At 35.6% G+C, this 26,156-nt stretch overlaps 1 protein-coding gene across 1 annotated transcript; it reads left to right on the forward strand.

The window, feature by feature from the left end:
- Positions 1 to 1,787: 1,787 nt before the first annotated feature.
- Positions 1,788 to 6,336, forward strand: LOC130034157 (TM2 domain-containing protein 1-like). Its single transcript, XM_056125705.1, has 2 exons — positions 1,788 to 1,809; positions 5,630 to 6,336. The coding sequence occupies exons 1-2, from the start codon at positions 1,788 to 1,790 to the stop codon at positions 6,334 to 6,336; spliced, it is 729 nt and encodes a 242-aa protein (XP_055981680.1).
- The last annotated feature ends 19,820 nt before the right edge of the window (positions 6,337 to 26,156 follow it).

The raw sequence follows: 26,156 nt of genomic DNA on the forward strand, positions 1-26,156 counted from the left end.
AATCCCATCAATGGCCAAGGCTCAGAGACTATAAAATCCAGCTCCCGGAACCGCGCGGCCGCATTCGCGACATTTAAACAGGACATCATTTTATGACATTTTTAAAAAAAAAAATAAATAAGCTCATAAACTTTACTTGTATGAAAATTTTAACCTAAAGGAATTTGGCAGACGGACAAAGTCATGCGGGTTCTGGGGCTGAGATCTCCAAGCCTACTCGGATTTGGGCCGAGCATCCTCCACCCAGATCCTCCAAATTCCAGTAGGCAGGGGTCACACCCACCAACTGGCCCCCTGGCGCCATGTAATCCCATCAACGGCATTCGCGGTCGCGCGACATCCTGTTATAACATCTTTTTATCTCATTCCTACTTTGGACAAACTTGCAGGCTATCGAATGTAGCCTGCCCACAGGGCAGAGTCTGGCAAACTCCCCGTGGCATACCCAATATGCCAAATACCAGTAACAATGATGGGTCTCATTCTTCTAAAGAGCCTTGAATATAATCTCAGGGCTATGATGAAGGAGATGTTACTGGGGCCTGCTCGAAGCTCCTAGTTAAATTCCTGACAAAGCATATGGTCCCTAAAGCACTTGTGGGAGTAAATTCTGAGTGGGACTAACCACTAACTAAGCCTTTTCTTCCCCCTCAACTCCTCCTGTCCCAGAAAAAATTAAAGAAGGAAAAGTAAAGGAAACTTCTTTAAAAAAAAACCCAAAACATGGTGAACATGGTATGTTTCCAGAAATAATCATTAAAAGTAACATCTCACCTAAAGGAATCTAATGATTCAATGCAATTTCCACCAACATACCAATAGCATTCTTCAGGTATATAGAAAAAAAGTTCTAAAATTTTTATAACACAAGAAAATGCCTGAATAATGAAAACAATTATTAGTGAAAAGAAGGAAAAAAGAGAGACATCAATCTGCCTGACTTCAAATTATATCACAAAGCACTGGAAATTAAAACATGATGGCATAAAACAAACAAACAAAAGGTACATACATGGAATGGAATCAAAAGTCCAGAAACAAATTAACATGTATGTGCATACTAATCTATAAAAAAGGAGAAAATAGAATACAATAAATGAAAGAAACTTTCTTCAATGGTGTTTTGAAAAATGATATGGCTCATGCAAAAAATAAGAAAAAAATTAAATTATACCATTATTTTAACATCATAATTAAAATCTCGGAGGGGTGGCGGGTTGAGTTTCTCTCCCCTTCCCCAGGCAGAACCCCCACAGCTGAAAATCTCCAGAACCCAGCCACAGTCATGCTCAAGGCCACTCTCCACATGCTTGGATGAGCCTCACATATGAAGGAACCAGCAGAGGAACCCAGTTATGCGGGACATGTGGCTGAGATTTCCAGGCCTGATCAAATTGGGACTAGGCCTCCTCTACCCAGATCCCCCATTTTCCAGTAGCTTGGCAGTCACACCCACAAACTGCTCACAGCCCATATAATCCCATCAACGGCCAAGATCCAGAGACTATAAAACAAAGTTCCCGGAAGCGCAAGGCCACATTTGCGGCCGTACAACCTCTTATAGTCTAGCCCATTAATGTACCTAAAGCAGCACACATGTGTTTGGTTTTAACATACTTGCTTGTATTGTTATATACATTCTCTGTCCCTCTTGGAGAACCTGGAAAGCTACTGAGAGTATCCCAAACCCACAGCAGAGCCTGTCAAGCTCCCTGTGGCGTATTTGATATGCCAAAAACAGTAATAATGATGGGTCTCGTTTCCCTGACCCTGAAAGAGCCTCCAATATGGCACTTTTGGGAATGACAAGTAAGGAGTGCTGCTAAAATCTCAGGGCTAGAATGAATGGAGATGTTACTGGTGCCCACTCAAGCAAATAGATGAACAACAAAATTGCAGTGATACAGTATTAAAATCTAACACCATATGAATTAAAAATTTGACTTTTGAACAAGGGAACCAGAAAATAAAAAGAAGAAAGCCTAGGTTATACATGCCATGACCTAACATCAGACACATATAAGGAGACTCTAATGGCAAGGAAAACAAAATTAATAAAAACTAATGGAACTAGGTTAAGCACAAACTTTATTCAGAAAACCAAACCATCACAAAATCACTTGGGGCAATATTTTTGTACATCATATATCTAGTATATATATAGCACAGCGGTAAGGCGTTTGCCTTGCACGCAGCCAACATGGCCGACACGAGTTCAATTCCTCCGCCCCTCTCGGAGAGCCCGGCAAGCTATCGAGAGTATCTCGCCCACACGGCAGGGTCTGGCAAGCTCCCCATGATGTATTCGATATGCCAGAGAGAGTAACAACAAAGTCTCCAATGGAGACGTTACTGGGCCCGCTCGAGCAAATTGATGATCAGCGGGATGACCTTTACTTTTTCACTTACTTATATATCTAGTAAAGATTTAATGATTAAAATATATATAAAGAACTCAAAAAATTATAGTCAAACGCATTTTATGAAATTGGGCCAAAAACTTGGATAGACACACAATGAAGAAGACATTGAGATAGTGAATGAACTGATGATAACTTTTTCAGCATCATTTTAGGGTGACACAAGTGAAAACAACAGTGATATATCACCTACATTGATAAGAATTAGCTGTATCAATAAAGATTAGAAAGAGCAAGCATTGGTAAAGCTGTGTAGAAAGTAAAAATCTGGTATATTTTTGGTAGAAATATAAATTGGTGTCAACTCTCTAGTATAAATAATCCCTAAAATAAAAGGTAAATAGTATATGATCAAACTATTCCTAACCATGTAGCTAAAGGCTATGTAAAAGCACTAATTTGAATATATGTACCTTTGTAGTTATGGTATGTATGTGCAATAAAATTGTGCTCTGCCACTAAAATAAAATTTAATCATGCAATTTAGCACAAAATGAATGCTCCTTCGGGTGATTATACTAAATTAAATAGTTAAAGAATACAAAGATAATTGCCATATAAGTTTGGGTCATATATGGAATATGGCTAGTTTTAGCATATGAACTGGCAAAAACAATAACTCTTAGACTCAGCGAAACCAATTATGAAACAGAAGAAGAATGGGTATATAGGTGTCTTTCGACTGATAGGGTGATACAGAAATTTTGATAGTAGGAGGGTGATAATTACACACATATAGAAATGTGAATCTGAACTTCTTTAATGCTGTTAATCAATAATAATTAAAGGAAAATACCAGAGCTAGCCAAAACTACTATAAATACATACATATACATATGACTTGAGTATGTATTTGTCTGTATTGCATTCAAGGTCAAAACATATGTTTTAAAGAATTCAAGCCTGTAATAATATTAATGTTCATAACATGCTTTCATCCAATGCTTTTGTTTATTTATAATTATTTCATAAATTAATGGGCTGGAGCGATAGCACAGCGGGTAGGGCGTTCGCCTTACAAGCGGCCACCATGGCCGACCCGAGTTTGATTCCTCCACCCCTCTCGGAGAGCCCGGCAAGCTACCGAGAGTATTGGATATGCCAGACACAGTAACAACAAAGTCTCCAATGGAGACGTTACTGGGCCCGCTCGAGCAAATCGACGATCAACGGGAGGGCCTTTACCTTTACCTTTACATAAATTAATTGATCATTTGAATTTTATATTGTCCTTCCAATAGTAGTAAAAATATACTGAGAGGAAGATCTTTAACTGGCAACTAGGGCTATTTGGTTGGTATGAAAGACAGTTTATATAGGTAAATCAATGAGTCTTACCTTTTCTAAATCAGTCTTAAAAATTTTACATTACTAGGGAGGTGGGGAAAAAATTACATTCCTATTTACCATTTCTATTTTATCATTGATTTACCATTTTACTTTTTGCTTTTTCTTTTTAAATTATCATTAGGATTTCAGTACTGATATATTCAATAATATTTTATTGTACATGAGCTTAGTAGTCCTTGTTATAAGTTCAGTGGGTATAGCTGAGTTGGACACTAATGATGTATATTATACCCTTTATATTATGCAGACCAGCAATACATCCTGATTTGTTCAGGAAAATATCCAAGTTTTTTTTCCATTTTTCTACCACTAACAATATCACCTCCTATCTTTCTTGAATCGCTTTTTTGAGCTATAACTTATATATTATCACATTGCATATTAGCCAACATGAATTTAGTTCTGAACCTTAAAGTTTTCCAATAGAACTCTAGAAATAGATTATTTAAATTAGAAACATCCTGGGAGAGATAGCTGAAGAGGCAGAGTTATGGGGTTACTACACTCTTTTCAGGTAGGTCTGATCCTTTCAGTTGCTGGCCTTTCAAGGATTTTTACAGCCGCATGGATGGTGTGCTCATCCATCAGATATGGAAAAACATTTGTAGATACTATCATACTTGCTATTAGAAGTGATGCATTTCTCAAATGCTCAGCTACTCATTAAATTCAGTTCATTTTGTTCTTGCTCTATTGCTAACCTAATGATCAGTGTGTGCCCATAGAAACTCAATTCAATTGCCTCAGTGCATAACAAGGGCACAGATAGGCACAGTGTTCTTTTCTCTAAATTACAGGCCATTTTAATACCTTATCTCCAGGAAGGAAGACAGTTCAAAACTGGTAAATAGCAACTTATGTAATATTTAAGTGGTTATTTTGCTAAGATGATGATATCTGAGGACTGACTTTTCTAAACGTTTAGAATTTTAGAAATTCTCCAGGGATCTTGAATTACTTCCATGAAGATTTGAAATATGGTAAAGCTAACTTAAGGAAGGTGAATTTAACTTAGTGCCTAGACAAAAGAAAAACTGAATTTTCATTTATTTTTGCACCTCTGCCATAATAAATTCCTAAGAGACCCTCTAACTCTAACCTTTATTCTGCTAAGTTCAACATCATGTGAGGCTCGCTCACTTTCCAGCAATATGAAAAGGTAAACAACACCATGAAATGAGCACAGATTTTTAAGAGGCTATAAAATCATGTTCTCATAATGTATATTTTTTAGAAGAATGTTAATGAAATAAAAATATAATAAGTAGCTAAATAATACATTGAACATAATGTTGGCACATGTGTAAAATACATTATTTTTAACTCAATATTCACTAGACACTGTTCTTAGCAGAAATTGAGAAAAATATATAAGAGAATATATTGATATTAGGTTTAAAGAGAAAGAAAAAGATATAATGAGTGTAGCAAACTGAATAAAGATAGTGACACTATTGATAGGGTAAATTACATAAGTCTATTTTCTCAGTTGATTACAACTTGGACCACAAAACAATACAAAACACAACTGCCTGAAGACATTCAAGTTAAAAAAAAATGGAAAGGAGAATTTTTTTTTTATTTTAGAAAAAATATTATTTTATTTCCCATTTTTACCATAAGGGTAAACCAAGTCTCAGAACCATAATTTTTCCCTCTGAGAGCCAAAAGTCTGAGAGAACTCAGTACCAGTAAAATGAAGCCCTGGAAGTCAGAGAGGGTATGAAGCATCTCTGGGTTGTTTGACTCTTCTTTTGTTCCCATTTTCATTATAAGAAGTTTAATAGCAGAAAAGGTAACAGAAGAAGCCACACAGAACCTGATGAGAAACCTGGGAAGGGCGTCTATATGATACAAAGTGGTAGTAGCAAATATCCTGAAGAAGACATTATTAAAGAAGAGCTCTTGGGATAGTGGCCGCCTAGGCCCCAGAGCGGGCTGCTCTGGCGGCGGCGGTGGCCGCTGGGTCCTGGATGTCCTGTGGCTCGAGTCAATCCCCACGGGTCCTTGGGCAGCTGCCGACACGTCCAGCGAGGAAACGATTAAGTGCGAGGATCTCAGAGTGGGACAATATATTTGTAAGGACCCCAAAATAAATGATGCCACCCAAGAACCAGTTAACTGTACAAACTACACAGCTCACGTTCCATGTTTTACAGCACCCAACATAACTTCTAAGGATTTTGGTGGTAATGAAACACACTTTACTGGAAATGAAGTTGGTTTTCTCAAGCCCATATCTTGCCAAAATGTTAATGGCTATTCATACATAGTCGCAGTCCCACTGTCTCTTTTTCTTGGATGGTTGGGAGCAGATTGGTTTTACCTTGGATATCCTGCCTTGGGCTTATTAAAGTTTTGCACTGTACGGTTTTGTGGAATTGGGAACCGAATTGATTTCATTATTATTTCAATGCAGATTGTTGGACCGTCAGATCGAAGTAGCTATATCATAGATTATTATCGAACCAGACTTACAAGACTGAGTGTTACTAATGAGCTATTTAGAAAAACACAGTTATATCCATTTTTTAGAGAAACAGTAAGAGGATTTGTGCTGCCTTGATTTGCATCCAGATTCTCAGTCTGTGGGGAGTTCCAGGTTTTCCTTTTTGTCCTTCTTAGTCTACCCCTTCACAGTTTCCATGATTACTTAAAATCATACTATTCAAAGATTTATTTAACGAGACTTTGGGGGCAGCACTCCATGACAATGACAGATTGTCAGCTGTTGTCTATGAGATGGAGAGTTATTACCTTGGTATTCTTTAATGTCTTTTCCAAAGGCAGGTAGCCACGTGTCATTTTGGCTTCTGAATAATAAAAGTGTGACATATTCCCCTTTAAAAAAAAAGAAGAAGAGCTCTTGGAACACTGCATATGAAATCAACAACCAACACAAGTAGTGGTTACTTGGAATAGAACCAAAGAAAGACACAAAAAGTCTTTTAGAATGGAATTGGATTATACAGTGTCTCAAAGTACAGGCTTCCAGGAGTAGCCACTGAGATGATGATGTGCAGGTATGGAAGAATATAGCAAACACTTTGAAACATGAATAGATACAGGAAACATCACCTATATAAAACAATGGACAACATAGAATCTGAATATATTAAGCTGATTACCAGGCAAAATTTAAAAAAAAAATTCTCAATGACCATTCTCCAGAGATTTTTGAACATGATATACATACCATATTATGTTAAATGTTAAAACATAATATCCTCGGGATGGAAAGATAGTACAGAGGGCAGGGTGCTTGCCTTGAATGCAACTGGCCAACCATAGTCAATCCCTGGTACCATATACAGACACCCAAGTACAACCAGGAGTAATGCCTGATTGCAGAGCCAGGAATAACCCTTGAACATCACCAGTTGACCCCCCCCCCCACACACACACAGAAGGAAAACATTATATTTAATACAAAACACATAGTTCTAAATACCTCTACTTGCCATATAAAAATTCAGAAAAATGTGTTAAATTCTCATGGGAAAAGTAAATAAACAGATATAAATCCTAAAATGATCCTATGTAGCACTGTAGCACTGTCCTTCCGTTGTTCATCGATTTGCTTGAGCGGGCACCAGTAACATCTCACAACAAATTGTGGGACGTGTTGTTACTGTTTTTGGCATATCGAATACATCACGGGTAGCTTGCCAGGCTTTGCCGTGAGGGCGAGATGCTCTTGGTAGCTTGCTGGGCTCTCCGAGAGGGGTGGAGGAATTGAACTCGGGTTGGCCATATTGGCTGTGCGCAAGGCTAACGCCCTACCCGCTTTGCTATTGCTCTAGCCCATAATGATCAGATGATGGAATTATAAAAAGGCATTCAAAATAGATATTTCAAAACCATATTTCATGAAATAAAATACTCTTAGAGTGAATATAGTAGTTTTGTCAGAGAATTACTTTGGAAAACCTGAAATTTCACGGCAGAAAACAAATCAATAACTTTTTTGAATAGTTAGCTTTCTTGGCAGTATGCTTAGAAAATTATTAGTACTATCAGTATGGTATTATCAGTGCATTAGTTTTATCAGTATACATATACACATATACTGTCACTGTCACTGTCCTCCCATTGTTCATTTGCTCGAGTGGGCCAAGTAACATTTTGAGACTTGTTACTGTGTTTGGCATATCAAATATGTCACAGGTAGCTTGCCAGGCTTTGCCGTGCAGGTGAGATACTCTCGGTAGCTTGCCTGACTCTCCAAGAGGGGTGGAGGAATCGAACTTGGGTCAGCTGTGTTGGTCGCGTGCAAGGCAAATGCCCTACCTGTTGTGCTATTGCTCCAGTCCACACATACACATACACACATATTTAATCTGATGTTTGGGCCACACACAACAGTGACCAGGGTTTACTTCCGGTTCTGAGTTCTGGGATCACTCCTAGCAAGGGGACCATCTGGGGTACTGGGAATCAAATCTGGCTCTGGCAGGTGCCAAGCAAGTGTTCTACAAGCAGTGTCATCTCTTGAGCCTGGATTTTTGAGTTGTTATAGCCTCTTTTGTGTGTTCCAGGTGTCTCTTTTCTCTGGGATCATTTTGTGCTCTGGGCTGGAAATTCTGCATCACAAAGGCTTTCCCAGGTTCTGAGAAGAGTCTCTGTTTCAAAGGCTGGTTTACATTTCAGATTGTTTATCCCTATGTACATTAAGGAGATTCCTCTATCTCCTACAACAATATACAAAACAATGAGTGAACATTGGAACTCGGTTTTTGTATATAAATTGGTACCATATTAAAAAGCAGCCTACCCAGGGAAAGTGTTTGGCTCAGTAAAAATTTGGAAATCTGTAATCAGACCCTCCCTGTCTTGATGAGACAAAACTTACTAAAATTTCCTTGTTCTGAAGTATATAGTAAGGCAATTCATTTAAATAGGCAAACTGATATTACATAAACAAAAACAACTTAACCATTTTTGAAAGTAATTGATTAAAAAGACAAAAAAAACCCAATTAGTTTATTTGAAAATCTGAGGCAAACCTTGCCAGTGACTTTTAACTGCTCTGAGACAAAATGTGAAGATTTCTTAATCTTTTTACTGAAGTTCATCTATATAACAGCTTGCTTACTCATGGTGCTCTAGGATAAGTGAATTTAAAGACATATGTTAAGAGGTGGGCAGGAGAATAGTTTTGGAATCATAAGAATTCTGTTTCAAGAAGGAATCTGCTGAGAAGCAATTTACATAAGTGCTTCCTGGTGTTTATTTGAGTCTTCAGTGGGGGGTGGGAGGTGGGAAGAGTGGGAATGCAAGGACAAATTCCAAGTACTGGAGACCTAGAAACTTGTCTGCAGGATATTGGCAGAAATAGTGGGACTAAGGTAGTTTCTTACCTCAGTGGGCCACAAAGGTAGTTTCTTTCTCATAGTACTGAATATTAGTACTTCTATTAACCTACAACCAGCTTAGGAATTTGATGTCTTTCTGAAGTGAAGAGCAATGACTAGGAAGATGTCCACTTTCCATTCAACGACGTTTACCTTTAAATGTCCAAATAAGTTTACCTCCTTCCTATGGATTTGAACTGTACTAATGTCAGAGCAAGTTATTTGGCCTATTATTTCTAAAGGAGCCTTGGTTGCCAGCCCTATAACACAGATCATTTCCATTCTTTTGTTACCTGGGAGTGAATACACTTTTATTTCGAATACTGTAGGTCATTCACATTTTAACTACAGAGAAAAAAAAAGTAGCAGGTAGGTACAGAATCACTATGGGAATATTTTATCTGAATAATAGAGAGGGAAATGTTGTAACTTTTATTTAGAGAAACCCAATATTTCCTCTGCATATATCATTTTAATATTAGTTTTACAAATATAGTAGAATTTTGCAGGTGGTAAAATTGTCCAGAGAGCAAGTAATAGAACTTTTTATTTGGCTAAACTTAAGTTTTGAAGGAAGGAAGCAAACATAAAAACAAAAAAATTTAGAAACTACAAAACTCCTACTAGAGCGTTTCAGAGAACTATTGAGAATTTATTCACGTTTAGTACTTAATCTTAAAACAACAAAAACAGAAGTCAGTGATGCAGGAGCCCTGATGGCAGGTCTGTGTTCATCCAGGATTCCCAAGTTCTTTAATATTTTCATGAATGAAAATACTGAATAATAAAGATGCTGCACTAAGAGCTAGAAAAAGAAAAGTTTTTTTAAAAAATAGAAGAGAAAAGAACTACCCTGTGGGGAAAAACTTAGTCTAGGTCTAGGTTAACTATGACTTGTTTTGTGGAACTTTTCTAGAAAAAATGGGTCGATATAGAGAATACAAGAAAGTTCCAAGTATGGGGTTTTCCAGTAGACCCTTTTAAATGAAAACTGGGCAATTTGCATATCTTACCAACTGGCAAAATGTGTTATAGAGGATGGAAGGATCAGAGTGGTCTGGCTATTTACCTTAGTTATTTTCCACTATCTTTGCCTCTGATGAGCCTAAGCTCTGGGGCAGAATTTTATGGTGAACTATTGCTAACTCCCTGTTTATCAGAAAGAGTCCAGGAATTCCAGGGTAGTCAAATGTGTAGAATGGTGTCAGTCCAAAAAAGTCACAGTAGCTGGCAAGGGAAAACCAAGGCTTCCTCTTTCAACATTATGGTAAGTCTATATAAACAGGCATTTAAAGGGCTGGAGGTCTTGTTCTATGGTCCCTACATTTCCTGTGTGAGGCCCTGGGTTTTTCTACCTCTGACACTGCAAACTTTGTGATGTGCCTGTCAAGTTGACAGGCTGGGGTGGACTGGGGATTGGGATGGGGAGGGAATCTGGGAACATTGATGGAGGGAAGTTGACACTGGTGGAGGGATTGATGTTGAATTATTGTAGGCCTAAAACTCAACTTTAAAAATCATAGCTCTTTAATAAAATTATTAAAGATAAAAATTATTAAAAATAATAGTAGGTACCCTGACATGATATACTATGGAAAAGATTCCCAAACTTTCATGTAGAAATATGAAGACAGAATTTACAGTATTTTTAATTTGCTTGGATAACTTTTTTCTTTCACTCAATTAAATGTGTTTATCAAAATGCTTATAGCTGCAATTACTAAAATAAAATGTTAAATTATCCCAAAGAGTCAGGCCATGTTATTATCTCCCTTATGAAATGTGAAACCATGAGATATCAAGAGTTTGGTTAATTAAGAACTCTATAATGTCAACAGGGATCAAAGTTCAAGCTTACTGTTCTGCCAGTTTTAGCAATTTACTTACTCACCTTTGTAAAATGATTGTAGCATTTTGCAATCTTGGAATCACATTCTCACAAATTTAGTTTCCCAAACCCTTTTTTGTGAGCAAGTAAACCCGAACACATAAGCCCTTACATTTCTCCAGTAACATAAATTGTAATATCTTTATTAGCTTAAACTATTATAATTTATCCCCTCTGAAAGAGAGAAGGAATATTCCTGAAGCTTTTATAGTTATGGTTCTGTTTTTATTTTATTATTTTATTTTTTAAACTGAATCACAGTGAGATAAATTTACGAAGTTGTTGATGATTTGGTTTCAGTTATATAATGTTCCAACACCTATCCCTTCACCAGTGGTTCTGTTTTTAAAGAAATGCCTGGGGTGGAGTTCCATATGCAGGTACCAGGGAATCAAACTGGAATTGACTGTTTGCAAGCTAAATGCCTCAACTGCTATACTATTTTGCCGACCCATGCTTTAAAGATTGAAATGCATCTGTTAGTACGCAGAATGCCAAAACTGAGGGGGGAAAAAGTTTTCAAAATATCTTGAAAAAATTCTCCATTTTAATGAACATAATTAATTGCTAGAATTTTAATTGATAAAGAATAAAATCGAATGTTCTGTTTGACAACCAAAGCAATACCTGTCAATTCTGGTGGTTGTTTGTTTTAGTTGTTCTTTTTTGATAGGTTGATGAATTTATTGATAGGATTGAAACTAATCTGAAAATTTTATTTCATCATAAATGAAACCACTGTGATGTAAAAGTTTCAAATGCAAGAGTTAGATTTGGTGTTTGGCCAAGATCATGGTTTGTTCTTAAATAATTAGAAACGGAAATAGAGAATAAGGACAAATAAAGGGTTGCATCACTGTATATTCTTCAATTTTTATTTTAACCACTGCTGAGTCTTTTAAAAAAAGAACAAGATAGCTGTCTGGCAGTACTGTGGTCATTAAGTCCTGATTTCAAAGGTTAAACATACAGGCTCTGAGAGGAGAAGGTCATATTTTTATTTTTTTTCCAGAAAGTTAGCACAAACTCCAGTTGGATAGCCTTACATAAAAAGCAGACAAAAACATATATATATATATATATATATATATATATATATATATGACATCTGTAAAACTTCGTATTCCTCAAAAACACTTTTTGCATAGGACTTTTATTTTATTATTACTGTTATTATTCTCTCTTCATTTGTCTTAACATTTTTCAGCTAGAGAATTCTTTATTCAAAACCTATTACAGTGTGTTCCCTCAAGAGATAAGAAAAAATATCTAAAACTGAAAAGAAAAGAGATGGATCAAAAAGGGACGAAGACTGAAAGCGTTCAAGCTAAAGGAAAAAGAAGATAATCCTAGCATCATAAGAGGAGAGGAGTGGCAGGGAAGATAGAGTTGAATATAAGTCAAAACTATGTTTTAGTTTACAAAACAGGCAGGTGATACTTAAATGACTTAGTGAGGGGCAGATGATTTAGTAAGGCTCACACATTAATCTGCAAAAGATCTGCTCTTGAAAATTAAGAACTTAGGTGTGCCTGACTCTCAGACATTAACTTCACTCTCTTCAGTGCCTTACCAAGGACCTTTGGAGCATTCAATACATATTGCACTGCGGCTAACATCCAAGCTTTTATAGAAGCAGCTCCTCTGCCTGAAAGAGCAACAGCTGCAGAAATCTAACACCAACAGGCAAAAACGCACTGCAGTAACCAAGCCCAGAAGGAGTCCTTTCTCCAGCAGAGTTACTTGGCAGGCTGCAGAATTAGCTAGTGGGAATGAGTCATCAATTGACATTGGTGAATAAAGTAATTTCCATCAATACATCTTTTCTCTCTTTTTCTCTTTTTAAGCAGACTCACTAATAATTTTTTCACATAATATTTGTGGCATTGATGGCAATATCTGAGTTATTAATGTCTTTTTCACATATGAAGTGTCAAGACAATCATAAATACATTTCTGTTAATTCTCAGAAAAGATTTAGAAAAAGCATGCAGATTTCAATTGCTCTTCTGAATAATATGACTTCATGTTTTTCTTTTAATTCTTATGTAACATTGGCAGATGACTGCAATATAACTATTACTGCCCATATATTTAAAATGGTTAAATGCCACAGGGGGTAAATATGCTTTTAAATAGAATTTAAAGCAAAGATAATGAAATCTCACTTTGATTTTGTGTGTAAGAAGACTTGTCATTGAATTTATTTTTGTTTATATAATATTATAAACAAAAGGAATAGCTAAATATATTGAAAATCTAAAAATTAAAATCTAAATTATAATTTTGCTTCTGTTTTGTCTAACATCATTTGCCAAGTCAGAGATAGATATGAAGGTGAATGTGAATAGTTTTCAGTATTTCATCTCCTTTCAACTTCTAACACATTTTCTTAATAACAATGTCCTTTTCACATATGAAGTGTCATACGTGAAATTTCTTTTCAGTTGTTCCTGGCAGTCTCAGTGTCAGTCCTCTGCCATCACAGTAGGCCCAACCCCACACCTCAGCACCTCTGCTTGCTCCATCAAATTTCCAGATGAGTTTAACCTTCCTGTAGATATCCCCAGGGCCATTATGGAGTTCTTTCCCTTCCAAATGTGTTGTAGCTTCATCTACACATGATTTCACCATCTCAGAGGCCCACAGTGTGGCTATGCTATAGCTCTACTTACCATGCCTCACACTGCTCACACTTATACATCCTGTTGCTGGGAGAAGAATAGGGAAGGAAAGGAGCAACACTTAACCTAATCCCACAAAGAATGTTCTCAGCACAGCAGAAACACAGGAAACCCAATAAGGAAGATGCCCACCAAGCTCAGTGAATGAAAATAACAACATGTAAGACTCCACCTTACATGTAGCAAACAGATCTGTAAGTTCTCAGAGAATGACTTTACTGACTACATATTGAGGATGTTTAATGAGTTCAAAGAAACAATGGCACGGCTAATGAGAAAAATACAAAAGTTTGAGAGCAGAAATGAGAAATCAGAGGTAACAAAATGAATATTATTATAGGTGGTATAAAAAATTCAATAGGTCTGAGCAGCAGAATAAAAACAGCTGAGAAAAAGATCAAGGAACATCAAAATGAAATATAAGAAACCTCTAGAAAAGAACAGAGATGGAAAAAACAATGAAGATCTTTGGGATGAGTTCTAGAGGAACAATATAAGAATCACTGGAGAACTTGGGAAACAGAAAGCCAAATTCAATGAAGAGCCACTAGTCAAAGAAATCACTGATAACAATTTCCCAGAGTTGAGAAGTACAGGTACTGAGAGCCAAGAATCCCAAAGGGTCTCAGTGAAAACAGATTCACCTATGAAACTCTAAGACATTATATTGAGAATGACAAAAGCCATAGAGACAGAATATTGATAGGAGAAAGATTTAAAAAAATGAACTAATACAAAGGAAAGCAAATACAATTTCACACACACACACAAAACACACTGAAATAAAAACCTTATCAAGAATACTTTATCCAACTAGATTATCATTCAGATTTGAAAGAACTATACAAAGCTTCATGAACGTGCAACAGTAGCTTAGGGAATTCATAGCCTTGAAACCAGTTTTCCAAGGAACATTAAAGGAGCTTTTTTAATACACAAGACAAAAATTTAACAATTTCCCATTAAGTATGGCATTCACTCATGCTCATGGTAGCAGTCTACTAGACTAAGAAAGTTCTGTTTTTTCCTCATTTTTAAGATTTTATATATTTTCAACAATGAATCAACATTTCATTTATATTGAATATTCTATGTCTACTCATTTAGGTGAGTTTTATGTCTATAGATTTTTTTATTATAATCATTTACATACTAATGTTAATACTTAAGTATTATCTAGATTACACTATTCTCTAACATAAAACCACTTTCCCATTAAGGTATAAAATGCTTTTTTCTTTTTATAGGCCTGTTCAGATTTTTACTTAAAAATTTTCTCAGTTCTCTTCTCACTCTATTTGCAGGATTTATCTATCTCCTATAAGTTTTAAAATGCATCATCATTGAATTATTTATATTATTAAAATCTTTAAATTTTATATGCCTATAAAAAGAAATGTATACAGGTTTTGAAAAAATTTGTCAACTTGTCATTAATTTAAAATTTTTTTGAATTTCAAGAATTTAGGTTTATTTGTCTGTATGTTGGTGTTACCACCTTCACAGTATTTTTTTTTAAAAGGGCTTTCTCATATGTAGGTTATAAGGAACATAATAATGAAATAAGACATGGCCAAAGTTCACGGAACTGGAGCTTTTGTCTATAGAACTGAACTTATATGAAGGAAGATGGCTGGGAATGTCCTTAGGACACTGTTGGAGGTAAGTAGGTACTCTGTTGATGGGGTGATGTAACAACGAAACTTATAACTAACGGTGCTATAAATTGTGGCACCTCAAAAATGCAGAAAATTAATTAAAATGTTTCAATGATTAGGTCTCATTAAAACTAAACAAATAAAATTTTCTCAGGAATGTGAAAAGAAGAGACCAAAGGTGGGGCAATGGATCAGCATTTTAAAAACCATTCTAAATTATTATATTCTATTTCCTGTATCAAGAAGCACAAGTCTAGGTTATTTTGGTTCGTTATCTACAATTAATTATCGTATTCAATGTGTCTGTATGTTGAATCAATTTGTCTGTACGTACTGAATCAAGATAATGTAAGGCAGGAGAAAATGTATATTTCAATGCATTTTTAAAATTGTTTTCTGTGCCACACCTGGCAGTGCACAGTGCTCACTATTGGTTCTCAAATCAGGAATCACTCATAGCATTGCTCTTTGGACCATATGAAATGATAGGGATCTGACTTGGGAATGCCAGGTACAAGGCAAGCACCTTACCCATTGTGCTATCTCTGCAGAACCTCAGTGCATTTTTTTTCATGAACCAAAATTGAAAAAGACTGGAAATATTTGGGATTTTGTTTTTCTCATTATACACTATTAGTTGAACATTTTTTGATCTGTCATAATTTTTCAGTGGTATATAATTTGATGCTGCCTCACCTATAACCATTGTTTAAAGTTGATAAAAACTCATGAGGGTAGTTAAAGTATGACTGGTATTTGAAAACAATAAAACAAAGTCATTTTACTTCACCTTGTTTATATTATTTTCTTTTCCTTGCTAGCTAAATGCTTTAACTACAAAGTACTATAAGAGTGGTTTTTGAAATGAGACTACAAGAATAATAACTTGATTATACAGCTGAATGTCTTAATTCTAATTACACAAAATTAAAATGATAGGCATATAAATGTAGAGAAGCCAGTCCAGAGTTCCTTGTATTTACTCATCTATTTTCTCAGTTGTTTATAAATCCAGTTAAATGATGAATTCTACCTAATGTCATCCTAGTATATAAGCTTATGAATCTAGTATAGAGGAATATTTTGGTCAGAGCACTCTGTCTTACCTAATTTCATGACTCTTTTCTGCTATCTTTATAGTTTCTAACTTGAACAATTTCGTAAATCTCAGTATATTAGAGCATCTACTTCTTCATTTCAATTCTGACCTTTAGAAAATTCTAATGATCTCATATCTTTCAATAACCATGAAAATATAGGCTTTATGTCAAAATTGTGGGATCTGAAGTGAAATATAGCACACTGAACATTTTAGACATTCATTTTGTATGTTCGTAAGTGATGGAGGTATTTTCATCATAAAAACGAAGTTCTCTCAACTTCAGCCAGGCTAATAATGTCTTAGATCTATTATTTTTAAGGTACTGAATTTGGTATCAATATTTGAATCATCAAAATAAATGGGTCAACTTTATCTCTGTGAATTTTACAAATCATATTGTAGCATCTATAACTAGCTTCTCAATAATAAATGATCTTGGTTTTCTTTTATTAATTGAACAAAAAGTGTTTGCATGTAGGATGGTTCAGTGAAAGATATGGTCATTAGGTAATGACTTCTTTTTTTTGTTTTTTTTTGGGGGGGTTCACACCTGGCGATGTTCAGGGGTTACTCCCGGCTCTGCACTCAGGAATTACTCCTGAAGGTGCTTGGAGCACCATACATGATGCCGGGGATCAAACATGGGTCAGTTGCATGCAAGGCAAAAGCCCTATCCATTATACTATTGCTCTGGCACCCAGGTAATGACTTCTAATGAAGCAAGTTGCAACAAAAAATGTTTACATGGAAATAATATATATATACACATATATATATATTTGTACTTTACCATGAAATATGGAATTACTTAAGTGCCAGGAACACTGAATAATTTATTTTTATAACATTTTCTAATGAATATGAATGCTAAAGTTGAACAGGTTGAAGTTTAAGGATTATTTTCCAGTTTATCCAATTTAAGTTTTTATTTCCTTATCTAAGGAATGTGAATGATACCAAATGAAAAGGAAATTGTAAAAATCTAATGAAATCTTTTATACAAAACTTAGTGTGACGCCCATTTGAAAATATGAAACATGAATTTAATCTTCAGTTTTATTATTGTGAAAAAGATCACTGTAAAAAAATGTAGCATTTGTGTCCTCTAAAAATAAAGTGAGTTTTCTAGTACATAAAAGAAAGAAAAAAAGAAATTATAACACTTGACGTTTCCAGGGTGGTGATGCTTACTGGTAGTTCCAAATCCAAAATTTGCATAATTCTCACATCTTATCATAGCCAAATCTCATATTAAGGAGAGTTCCTGAGAGTTAGTCTTTCATGTTCTTCAATAAGTAATCAGAAGTTTTTTAAAGGTTGTTTTTGTGGGCCCCCTGATATGGAAGGAACTAATGGCCCATTATGTAAGAAAAGTTTTTGAGAAGCTGTGCAATTAACGAAGAGAAAAATCATAAGTTGAAGGCAAATTAATAAGCATATTTGAATTGGTGTGTGTGTGTTGTGTGTGTGTGTTGGGAGCGGACACAAAGACCTTTGCTCGGTGCTTACTACTGGCAGTTCTGGAGAACCATATACCATCCCAAGGATCCAGTACAGGTTGGCTGCTTACAAGACAAGTGAATCCCTGCTGTACTTTATCTCTGGACCACATACTTACATTCTTTAAATGTAATGTTGGAACTGATTTAGAAGCAAGATATTCATAGCACATGAAAGTTATAAAAGAGGACACACAAAAGAATCTCGGAACCTAGTAGCTCACTACAGAAATGCCTAATGATCCTGTGTCAGGCCTATTTCACTGGGGTGCCTCAGATGGAAGCAGATGTCATCCCTCCACCTGTCCCCTAAAAATACCCATGACCGCCAATTTCCAGAACCTAATGAAAAGCCCAGGTACATGGAATCTGTGATTGCAAAATCCAGGCCCCAAGGGGTAGGAGACAAGCCAGTCCTTCTCATCTCTCCATCTCTATGGGACCCTGAATGTTAAGCCCATGAACTGTCTCCGACTTCTATATAAACTCATTAACAGCCATGATTCAGAGACAAAAGAATCTCAGAACCCAGAAGCTTGCTGCAGAGATTTCTCCAGATCCTAATTATCTAAAATTGTAGAATTCTTGGAGCACATGGCCGCAAGAGTGGCCACACAACATCTTATTTTATTCATAACAAGCAATACAAAATAAATTATCTACATCTGCAGGTTTCACAAGTTTCAGTGGTGGTGGGAAAATTCAAAATAATGGTAGTGGGAAGGTGTATTCGTGATGGGATTGTTGTTGAAATATTAAATGTCATCCATTGTTGTGAAGAACATTTTGAAAATAAATTTGAAAGATTTATAAAAGAGCAAATACATTGAAACCTATTATATGAAAAACAGTCTATACTTGAATTTTCTTGAAAGATAAATATAGGGAACTATGCATTAAAATTTAGTTAATGTACATTGCTAAAGAAATGATACCAGCTTAAAATCCACATTTCCGATGTTGCTAATATTCTTCACCTTGAGATTTAAGTTCTTGTTAAAGGCTAATAAAATTAACACATTATTTCTTTTAGAATAACTGTTCTTCAAAAGTAGTCTGTAAGCCAGAGAGACAGTAGAGGAGTTAAGGTGTTTTCCTTGCACGTAACTGACCCCAGTCTGACCCCTCAAGCACTGCCAGAGTGATGCCTGAGCACAGAGCCAGTAGTAACCCTTGAGCACCACCAGGTGTGAGCCCAAAGCAAAGTAAACAAACAAAGAAAAAGCAACCTGGGTAGAGTAGAGCTCAGAATAAATAACACGGATTTTGATTTCTTGTGTTATGTTACACGTGTAGAAATCTGTCAAACAATTGGTCAAATCTATATTATGTTAAATCCAATTACGTTAAATCTTTAGTCAAATAGTTGTGTTTTGCCATAAATGGCTTGATACATTTGACTATACCAAATTCAAGTATAAAATACTAGCTATTTATAATTTTGATCATAGATTATTAATCAAAGCAATAAATCCATAGAAGAATTACATTGGATTGTGAACTTCTCAGAATTTTTTTTGAAAAACAGGAGAATAGGTTTTCTTTTGGATATGAGTTTCTATATAATGCTTCATTTGAGCCTGAGGTTAATTGCTAATTCCTTTACCATTAGCTCTCTTTTTACAATGTGTTAGACAGTAGTTTATTTTCCATGGACCAAAATGATACTCCACTGTTTCACTAACTCCTGGAAATTTGTATATAGAAGCCCCTACTTCCAAAGATGTCAGTGTTTGCAGGTAGGCCATTAAGAACAAATTTTCAATGCATGGTAAAAATCACATATAAATTAAATGGTAGACTTTTGTGTTGGAGAAAGCATTCACAATCAACAACTAGGAGAATCAGCACTTTTTAATGGGTTCCCTTTCTTTGACTCCATGGAGAGAATTTCAGTCAGATAATACCAACATTAAAATCATTACCCAGTATATGGGCAGATGGCCGGCTGATAATTGTTTATAGGGACAGATGGCAGTTCCTTGTACCCTCTTTCTTGTTTCTCTGTTTTTAAAACTCAGCAGTTACAATGTGAAGCCTTCACGGGCCCATAAAATACAAACCATTTTAAATAACTCTGAACTAGAATTTTGACTGATGTGTTTAAAAGAAACAGTCACAGTTTGAAACTCAATCTACAGAAAGGTGCTAGGTCTATATGGCCCTGCAGGTAATAATTTATAGGAATAGAAGGTTAATTTGGGATAGGTCCCTACACAGCCACATAAACTTGCATCAGTAAAAACACAGAACTTCATCTAATTAATTATTTTAACCCTGAGATAGTCAATGGCAAAATTTCAGTAAAAACAGCAGGTCTCAAATAACATTTTGTTCAAAGTTGTTTAGTTACAAAATGAATGACAAAGAAAAAGATATTCTTGGCCAATGTCCAATGCCAATTTCGTTGACATATCTGGTCGCCCCAGCTTGAAGTGTGTGTGGATTTCAGTGAGCATCTTTTGGAAGTTTGTCCTGTCCAAAGTTGCTTCCAATGTAGAGCTCTTGAGCTTCTGGGTAGATTTCAACCACCCAGTAACCTGAACAGAAAGAGCTAGGTTGAAAAGGAACATACGCAGATTATTGTTTAACATAAAAAGTGTTTTTAATTATTTATCTTTTCTTTTTTGTTTTAGGCCACACAAGGCTGTATTAAAGGCTTATTCCTGCCTCTGTGCTCAAGAAACTCTCCTGGCTGATTCAGGAAACCACAGAGAGGGATCAAATCCAGGTCAGTCACATGAAAGGCAAGAATCTTGCCTGGTTGGAAAACAGTATGGATGATTCTCAAAAAATTAGAAACTGAGCTCCCATTTGACCCAGCAATACCACTCCTGGGAATATATCCTGGAGAGGCAAAAAACTATAGTTGAAATGACATCTGCACGTCTATGTTCATTGCTGCACTGTTCACAATAGCCAAAATCTGGGGAAAAAGCCGAGTGTCCGAGAACAGATGACTCGTTAAAGAAACTTTGGAATATCTACACAATGGAATACTATTCAACTGTTAGAAAAGATGAGGTCATGAAATTTACATACAAGTGGTTCTACATGGAAAATATCATGCTAAGTGAAATGAGTCAGAAAGAGAGGGACAGACTAGAAAGACTGCATTCATCTGGGGAATATAAAGTAACAGAATGGGAGTCGAACACCCAAGAATAGTTGAGATAAGTACCAGGAGGTCTGCTCCATGGCTTGGAATCTGGCAGCATGTGCTGAGGGAAAATGCAGCTCAGATAGAGAAGGGAACACCATGTAAAGGATGTTTGGAGGACCCGCTCGGGATGCAAGATGCGTGCTGAATGTAGACTATAGACCGAACACGATGGCCACTCAATACTTACTTCTATTGCAAACTATAAGACCCTGAAAGAAAGAGTGAGCAAAAGGGAATGCCTTGCCACAGAGGCGGGGTGGGGTGGGGAATGGGGGGTGGGAGGGCTACTAGGATCATTGGTGGTAGAGAATGGGCACTGGTGGAGGGATGGGTACTCGATCATTGTATAACTGAAACCCAAGCACGAAAGTTTGTAAGTCTACAACTGTACCTCATGGTGTTTCACCAATAAAAAAAGTGAAGAAAAATTTTAAGTATATAAGAATTAAACACAAAATTTTTAAATAATAAAAAGAATCTTGTCTGCTAGGCTATCTCTCCAGTCCCAGAAGTGTTTGATTCTTTAGAACTTTGGAGATGTTTTTGTGACCAGAAATTTGCAGCAGGAAACTAACTCTTGCTTTTTTCAATTTATGTATGGTAAAATTGGTTTCAGTATAAGTTATTTCATCTAAAATCCCAGGTTTATGATATCTTGTCTATGATATTCAGTAAAGACTTAGTGTTCTCAACAATCAAATGCCAGCTTTTGTTGAGCTCTTGGCTGGTGTTCACTAGAACTACAAATAAACGTTCTGGACCTTGTTTTGACTTGAATTAGCTGGAAATCTAATGGGTATTGAAAAGATAGCCAGAGACAGAAAATTTCAATATAAAGTAGAGAGTGATAAATGCAAGTAACAGAGACAATAGAGCTAGAAGAGATCAAATGGCATTATCAATGTGGTCCTGAGCACTATCTGGGGCTGGATAACCATATGTTGGCAAAGAAAGGATCAATGATGACTTTGCAATTGGAGTGAATGTCATAAAAGAAAACAGACAGAATGGTGCAGTTTTAATCTAAAAATTCTCTGGTTTTGTTTACTGCATAGTATTTTTTTCTGTTTTATTATGCCTTTTAACATAAAAGATTGTACAAAGCATAATTTATGATTAATATAAAAATAATAGCAAAACATTGACAGATGAACCTAAATTAGTGATAATTTGAATTCTGTACCACAAACCTCAGACACTATAAAAATAATTAGGAGTGCCACAGGTTTTTGAAAAAGTATTCCATTTCAATACTATTTTCAGGTAATTTTTCTACCAGGGTTATGTGATTTTGTAAGGTTATGAAAGAAGATACTGAAGAAAACCCATTTAGGATATTATTGCTATTCTTAAGACTAAAGATAATAAATCTCTAACATAGAGCAGAAACCATCAGCAAGAGAAGAATGACGATAGACTCGTTGAAAGGAAGAGACAATATAATGTAATAATGGCCTATATATTGACAACTAAACTGAAGGATAAAGATTAGATCATAGGTTTACATCTTGAGTTGATAGAGAAATAGGAAAAGGAAATATTGTAAATGAAGATTAGAGCCTGGAAACAATATCGTGATTTTAAACTTATTATGACTGTTTGAAGAAGAGATTTTAACCCTTTCTTTCCAAAAGCATGTGTCTGTATGTGTGTGTGTGTGAGACAGAGAGAGAGACAGATACAGAGACAAAGACAGAGACAGAGACACGGGGTTGGGGGTGGAGGGAAGGAAGGAGACTGACAGACAGAAAATTTGGTTGTGTGTGAGGGTGGAAGTTTAAATCTGAGCACTTTTATGAATATATAATATTTTATTTATTTTCCTTACTGCATTTTTCTACTGGGAATGAAGATAAAATCTGTAGTAAACATTCTGCTGATTGTACATTAACATAAGAGAATAAGAAAACCAAATAACCACAAGAAAAAACAACAAATTAAAATGCTTAAGAGTATGTCTGCATCAGAAAAAAAAGTAGGTTGACTCATTGAATTTTCTCTTCAATTTTAATAAAGCAAATGAAATAGTAGCAATATATAGCATGCATTTTATTTTCCCTAAATGGTTCTCATCAGGGTCTAAAATAATGCTTTTTGCAAAGATTCCTTTTTTTTCTATTTTGGAGACTGTTTTCATTTGAGGCATCATGGCTTACAATACTGTAAATGGTAGGGTTTTATGCACACATCATTCTGATGCACCATCTAGCAAGATGTCTGCTTCCCTATACCATTGTCCCAGTGTCCCTCTCCCATCCCTCCACCACCCCCACCTGCCCCATTCCAGGTGTTATGGTCACCTCTGTACTTCATGTCTCAGTTTTTGCTTTCTTTGCACATTTGTTATTTCCTTCCTGTTTCTTTATATCACACTTATGAGTGATTCTGTTTGAGTCTGGTTTGTTTTCCTTATAGTTGAATTCTATTTCAAATCCTCCAAATCCTTGCCAAATATCAAATTCAGGACATAAAAAAATCTTCCCAGCATATTTTATGTACTTCATGATTCGGGACTGAGAACACTGGAGAAGAAATGGTCTTACAGCACTGCATATTCCTTGATATGCGGGTTGGTATTATTTGTTTACTTATTTCTGACACAAAGCTATATGTAGAGTTCAAATCAGAGAAGGAAGGAAGACACAGAAAGGCTTGCGTGTTAATTTATTTTAAGAGTATCAATACATAGAGTTTAAAGGAACCTTATTCTAATCTCTACATAGTTCAGGCTCTAAGCATGCAGGCATAAATCTATATTTGATTGGTGATAAGAAATCAGAAATATACATATTAGTTCATTCTATTTTTAGAAATTTGAGCAAGAGAATACTCTGAAATCAATATTTTGACTTTACAGTGTGACAAAAATGATGAGAACATTTTGTGGGTTTATTTTTTTCCGTTTTTCTGTTGTCATTCAATTTGTATTATATATCACTTTTTTGTGCCTATTATCAATCAGAGTTTGCTCCTGTAATAGACTTGCCTAATAGTTAATAGATGTGGTAAGAAGAAATATGGACTGTAGACTGTGAGGTCTTTGAGTAAAGGAAATATAAATTGCTCTTCATCTATCTCTCATAGATAATAGCTACCACAGTGTCTGACACATAGCGAGTATTTACTAAATTTTTGATGGAAGGAGAAAGGGAGGAAGAAGGGGAAAAGAGAAAGCAAACTAATTCATATATCATTGTCAATTATGTTTTTATTGATACTCTCTAGGTATTCATAGAAACATATTTAAATGCACTTACATAATGCACAGTTAAACATTTAAATATGTAATGCATAAGTAACATATATATTTCTAGAATTACGTAGGATTTCTAGTATAAGCCTATGTTAATTTTTTTGTACAGATGGATGCATTTTTCTTCAAATCACAGATCTCTACATTAAAAACACAATCTCATAAATGGCTTAAACTCATCATTGGGGTACTATCACTGGACCTTACTATGACTATTTCACCTGAAAATGTCTAATTCTAAGTAGCAATAGCTGAGAGAGTGAATAAAGAAGCCTTACTAATTCATCTTGGTATCATGAACTTGAACCAATTACTATTTTGAATAGCTAACAAATATAATGAAGACCTTTGCTATAATAGAGTTACATTATTTAAAAGGAGAAAGGCTAAGTTTAGTCAGTAATGACTGTACTAACTTCGAATTATTATTTTCCAGTTTCTAAAATAATTTGAAGAAACATAAACTTGCTTGTGTTGGTGTAACATTAAGAGGTTTTATGAATAGAACAGTTATGATAATGAATAACCTATCTGTTATAGATAGGCAATTAAGTCATACATAATTATCACAGCTGCCTTGATCCTCTTTTTGACATAAGGCCTTACTATCATGAATAAATACCAAAAGAGTTTAAATGTTTGCTAGATTTAAATCTTTATCTCACCTGAATTACTGAGAAACCAAAAAGAAATTAACTTTGGTTTGAATCTTGGTGGGGAATCAGATTTGTAGGACTAAGAAGGCATTAAAACTCCTCTATTGTGAGGCCACAGCCATACTACAGTGGGTAGGGTTCTTGCCTTGCACAAGGCTGACATGTGTTCAATCCCCAACATCCCATATGATCTCCCAAGTCCTACCACGAATGATTTCTAAGCACAGAGTCAGAAGTAAGCCTTGAGCACTGCCCAGTGTGAGCCAAAAACAATGTCCCTATTTGCTATGTGATGTGTCAGCATCTCAGCAGAATGAACAAAGTAGCTCCAGAACATTATACTAGTGAGTAAAATTAAGCAAGAAGCCAGCCAGTTTTAGGAGGTTTTTCATTTAGTACACGGAGAATAGGATGGTACTCTCTTTTAAAGAAAATATGTTAGGGCTGAAAAGATAGGTCAACAGACTGGAGCACTTGTTTTTGTATGGGAGGCAATGGTTCAATCTTCAGAAGAACCCAGTCCCCTGAGCACCACCAGAATGAGTCAGGAGGACTTATTTGGGAGTATCCCCTCAACAATGATGTCTGTGGCCTAAAACCAAATAAACAATATAAATAAAAACCAAACAAATACAAATAAATAATAAAAATAAGTACAAACCAAATAAATAAATGGGTGATACAAGTACTTTAGCATTACCCAAAATTATTAACATATTAGAATTTGTTTTGGGAAGAGGAATCAAAGAGATGAAACAGATGACAATTAGAAGTACATGTAAAGAAATTACAAAACTATAAGCTTCATTGAGGCAGGAATAGTAAGTCGAACTATGCAATATAATATCCAGTCAAGTCTAAGCACAGTGTGACTTTGTACCAAGCTCAGATGCTCAGGGGTTACTCCCAGCTTTGCACTCATGAATGGCTCCTGGTAGTACTCAGGGCACCATAGAGGATGTCAGGAATTTAACTCAGGCCGACCACAAGCAAAGTTACCCTATCTGCTATACTATGGCACCAGCCACAGTTTAACCTCTTCTACCTGGCTCATCCCCCAACTTGATAAATTACTATAACTATAAAAAAAACCACATAAAATGTTAAAATCCCCAAATACTCAATTTAA

This window comes from Sorex fumeus, unplaced genomic scaffold, assembly GCF_029834395.1.
Source record: "Sorex fumeus unplaced genomic scaffold, SorFum_2.1 ptg000058l, whole genome shotgun sequence".
In the NCBI taxonomy this organism is placed as follows: Eukaryota; Metazoa; Chordata; class Mammalia; order Eulipotyphla; family Soricidae; genus Sorex; species Sorex fumeus.

Coding starts and splice junctions, on each gene's coding strand:
- LOC130034157 (XM_056125705.1), top strand. CDS start 1,788: ATGGCACTTTTGGGAATGACAA. Junction 1,810..5,629: donor GGCACTTTTGGGAATGACAA/GTAAGGAGTGCT, acceptor TATGATACAAAG/TGGTAGTAGCAAATATCCTG.